Consider the following 3,387-nt stretch of genomic DNA (forward strand, 5'->3'; position numbering starts at 1 on the left):
GAGCTGAAAGCCCAGCAAATGGGTGTGTCTATATCTAGTGACAAGGGAAGGGAATGTATGGCATAAATGGGCACTTATCCTGTGCCTGGCCGTTCTAATCTAATCACCAGGGGAGTAAACAATTCTAGAGAAGCTTTGCAAAGAGTTCAAAAGGTAGGGAACTGAGGAGAAACTAAAGCTGAGACAACGTAGTATAAATTCAGCAGAGTCTGGGTGAAGCACATAATACAATAATAAATGTAATTTATGTATCTGTGTAAATTTATCTAATAATTATTATAGCTATAATTTATTGAATACTTGCTCTATTCTAGTACTTTATTATGAATTGCATTACACACCATGTGGCTTTGTTTTCACAATATCTCTATATGAAGCAACAAGGCTCAATGAGCTTATGTAACTTGCTTGGGGAATGATTTGTAAATTTTCTGAATAGAGAGCATAGACTCTAGACTCTGTCCTGCAGAACAGAATAGTGGCTAAATACATGGCTTTGAGCAAAAATAGCTTTGTTGACTTAGTTTTTGCCAGCTCCTTGTTGTGTGACCTTCAGCAAAGTGTTTAAATAAGCTCCAATGTCCTCACCTGTTAAATGGGGATAACAGTTGTCCTTAACTCCCAGGGTTGAGGGAAGGATTAAATGAGATTGCACAAAAAGCTCTTAGCATAGTGCTAGGCCCTGTACGCACTGGATAAATGTGACTGTGCCTGGGAAGGCGGAACATATAAGGAAAAGTGTCCAGCTCTGTTTCCTTTCAGTGCTTTTCCTGCTCTGTCCTCCTTCCGTTCTAATCGCTATTCCTGCAGAAGCTCAGAATTAGAAGCCTGCTCATAACTCCACCTCTGTTACTGGAATTTCCTCCGTCCGGCCTCTGCTGGAACTGGTTCGTGAAGGGACCTCCCCCATCTCACAACACAGCCTTCACTTTGTTATTTCCCAAAGCTTTGCAAAGCGCCAGTTTTTCTCCGGGGACAGTGACAGTTTCTGTTGCGTGGTATGCTGGGAGTTGTAGTCCGAAATTCCCCCATCTACATCAAGAGGGCGACTGAGCCGGGAGCCAGGGAACTACAACTCCCAGAGTCCTCCGCGCCGCCGGGACGCCATGAGTCTGCAGGGATCTGCGAGAGCCGGAAAGATGTCGGTTCCCTTGTTCCGCGCCTGCAGTGAGCGGCTATATTCATAAAAAGGAACCTGGAACGGCACTCCCCGGGGCTAAGGTGGTATCAGTACATGTCGTGGGGCCAGAGAAGCTAGAGGCAGGTATTCCAGGAATGTAGCTGTTCTGCAAATGTGAGGTGTAAACTGGTTCCCCGTGTTTCAGGCAGTCTTGAGCTGGAGCAGCTGCCCGGCTAACCCAGCCTTTAACTTAGACATGGCCACTAACTTTTCCTCTTCCAGGACTCGGCCTCGGGAAGGGTTGTGGGTAAGCGTATGAGGACTGTCCCTCTTCTCCCAGGCCGACGCGGGATATCCCGGATCCCCCGGAGAGGCTGCCACTCTGATGTCTGAAGAGACAGGCCCTCGGCCCAGGCTGGCTATGAAGAGTGACTCCTCGACCCCTGCAGCCCCCCTTAGGGGGCTCGGGGCGCCCCTGAGGAGCAGCGAGCCTGTGTGCGCCGCCCCACCTCCATCAGCAGCCGTGGTTCTGCTGGAGGAGGCTGCAGACCTCTTGGTGGTGCACCTGGACTTCCGGGGAGCGCTGCAGACCTGTGAACGCGCCTGGCGGAGCTTAGCCAACGATGATGCGGGCACGTACGTGCTGGGCTCCGTTCATTTCCGGGTGATCTTGGGGAGGACTGAAGATTTTGGGAATTCTGTCATTCCCAGATTGCTCACAAGGAGCCTTACACCTTGCTTTCATTAGTGGTTTCTCTCTGAGAGGCTAGCGTGCCCATTCTACAGAGGCGGAAACTGAGGCACTGCACAATGAGGAAGAAGTGGTCAAGTCGGGTAACAGAGCTTAGTGAGAATCCACAGCCAATTCCTTTCTCCCTATTCCAGTGTAGAATGGCATGGTGAGAAGATAAGATATGTATTAAGTGTTAAATTATTTCGGTAAGCAGGTTCAGTAAGCAGGTGGTGGAAGTCCTCTCCTAGCTACACTCCTCTCCCCCAAGTTCTTCACTTTGGACTTTGGTTGATGAATGGAAATGGAGTTCAGAGCAGGAGTAGTGTTCTGGTCCTGTTGAAGGATTGGATTAAAGAATCAATCTGGAGAAAATCTTGGTCCTGCATTGCTCTTTCTTTCTTTCTTTTATGTTATGTTAATCACCAGACATTACATCATTAGTTTTTGATGTAGTGTTCCATGATTCATTATTTGCGTATAACACAAAGTGCTCCATGCAGTACATGCCCTCTTTAATACCCATCACCAGGCTAACCCATCCCCCCACCCCCCTCCCCTCTAGAACTCTCAGTTTGTTTCTCAGAGTCCATAGTCTCTCATGGTTTGTCTCCCCCTCCGATTCCCCCCCTTCATTTTTCTCTTCCTAGTATCTTCTTCTTCTTTTTTTTAACATATAATGTATTATTTGTTTCAGAGGTACGGGTCTGTGATTCATCAGTCTTAACACAATTCACAGCGCTCACCATAGCACATACCCTCCTCAATGTCTATCACCCAGCCACCCCATCCCTCCCACCCCCCACCGCTCCAGCAACCCTGTTTGTTTTCTGAGACATTGCTCTTTCTAAAGCTGTTTGCCTCTTGGGAAGTTGAGGGCATCATTTCTCTGTGGATTGTAATGTTGATTTTGGCTACACTAGGGAGGTGGTGGGTAGAATAGTCAAAGCTGACCCCAGAGAAGGATGAACTGGGGAGCGCTGGCTGTGTTTTTAGGGGGTTGGGTAGGGGCTTGTTGCAGTAAATGCTGGAGGCTGTATTTGGGGTGCCTGGAGGTACTTCAGTTGGTGGTGCTAACAGGCCAGTTGTGAAGTTCCTATACCTAGGCAGAAACCTTGCTCCATCCCCACTTCTTCACTAAAACAAACTCTTAGCTCCAGCTCTCTTTCCACCCACACACCTGTTATCCCTTTCCCCTCTCCTGATGTCACCTGGGTTCAAAGATGTGTATCCAGGCAACAGTTGAGTTGCCTCCAGATTTACAGGAACTTTGAACTCCTGGGGCAAAGGGCAGTTTTCTCTGTGTTGGGGCTAGTGAGACCCGTTGTAATTTGAGCTCCACTTAAATACTAATGGGGAGGATAGAGGTGATGGCTGCTGAGTTGGGAACTGGGGAGGAACAGTCCCAGGGTGGAGGTGGGAATGGAAACAGGGGAACCATTTCTCTTCTTTTCTTTTCTTTTCTTTTCTTTTCTTTTCTTTTCTTTTCTTTTCTTTCTTTCTTTCTTTCTTTCTTTCTTTCTTTCTTTCTTTCTTT

At 47.7% G+C, this 3,387-nt stretch overlaps 1 protein-coding gene across 4 annotated transcripts in view; it reads left to right on the top strand.

Annotated features, from left to right (window-relative positions):
- Positions 1-1,087: 1,087 nt before the first annotated feature.
- PEX26 (peroxisomal biogenesis factor 26) overlaps positions 1,088-3,387 on the top strand; it is a 9,445-nt gene continuing 7,145 nt past the window's right edge. For 2 of the 4 annotated variants that reach the window (XM_035028592.1, XM_035028595.1), the window contains exons 1-2: positions 1,088-1,167; positions 1,461-1,756. In XM_035028592.1, coding sequence (XP_034884483.1) covers positions 1,506-1,756 — 251 coding nt within the window. In that variant the 5' untranslated portion in view covers positions 1,088-1,167; positions 1,461-1,505. Of the gene's footprint in view, positions 1,265-1,460; positions 1,757-3,387 lie in introns of all 4 variants that reach the window. The other 2 variants (XM_035028594.1, XM_035028593.1) reach the window with 2 other exon arrangements.

The sequence above is a fragment of the Mirounga leonina genome, unplaced genomic scaffold, assembly GCF_011800145.1.
Source record: "Mirounga leonina isolate KUSES-001 unplaced genomic scaffold, KU_Mleo_1.0 Mir_201, whole genome shotgun sequence".
In the NCBI taxonomy this organism is placed as follows: Eukaryota; Metazoa; Chordata; class Mammalia; order Carnivora; family Phocidae; genus Mirounga; species Mirounga leonina.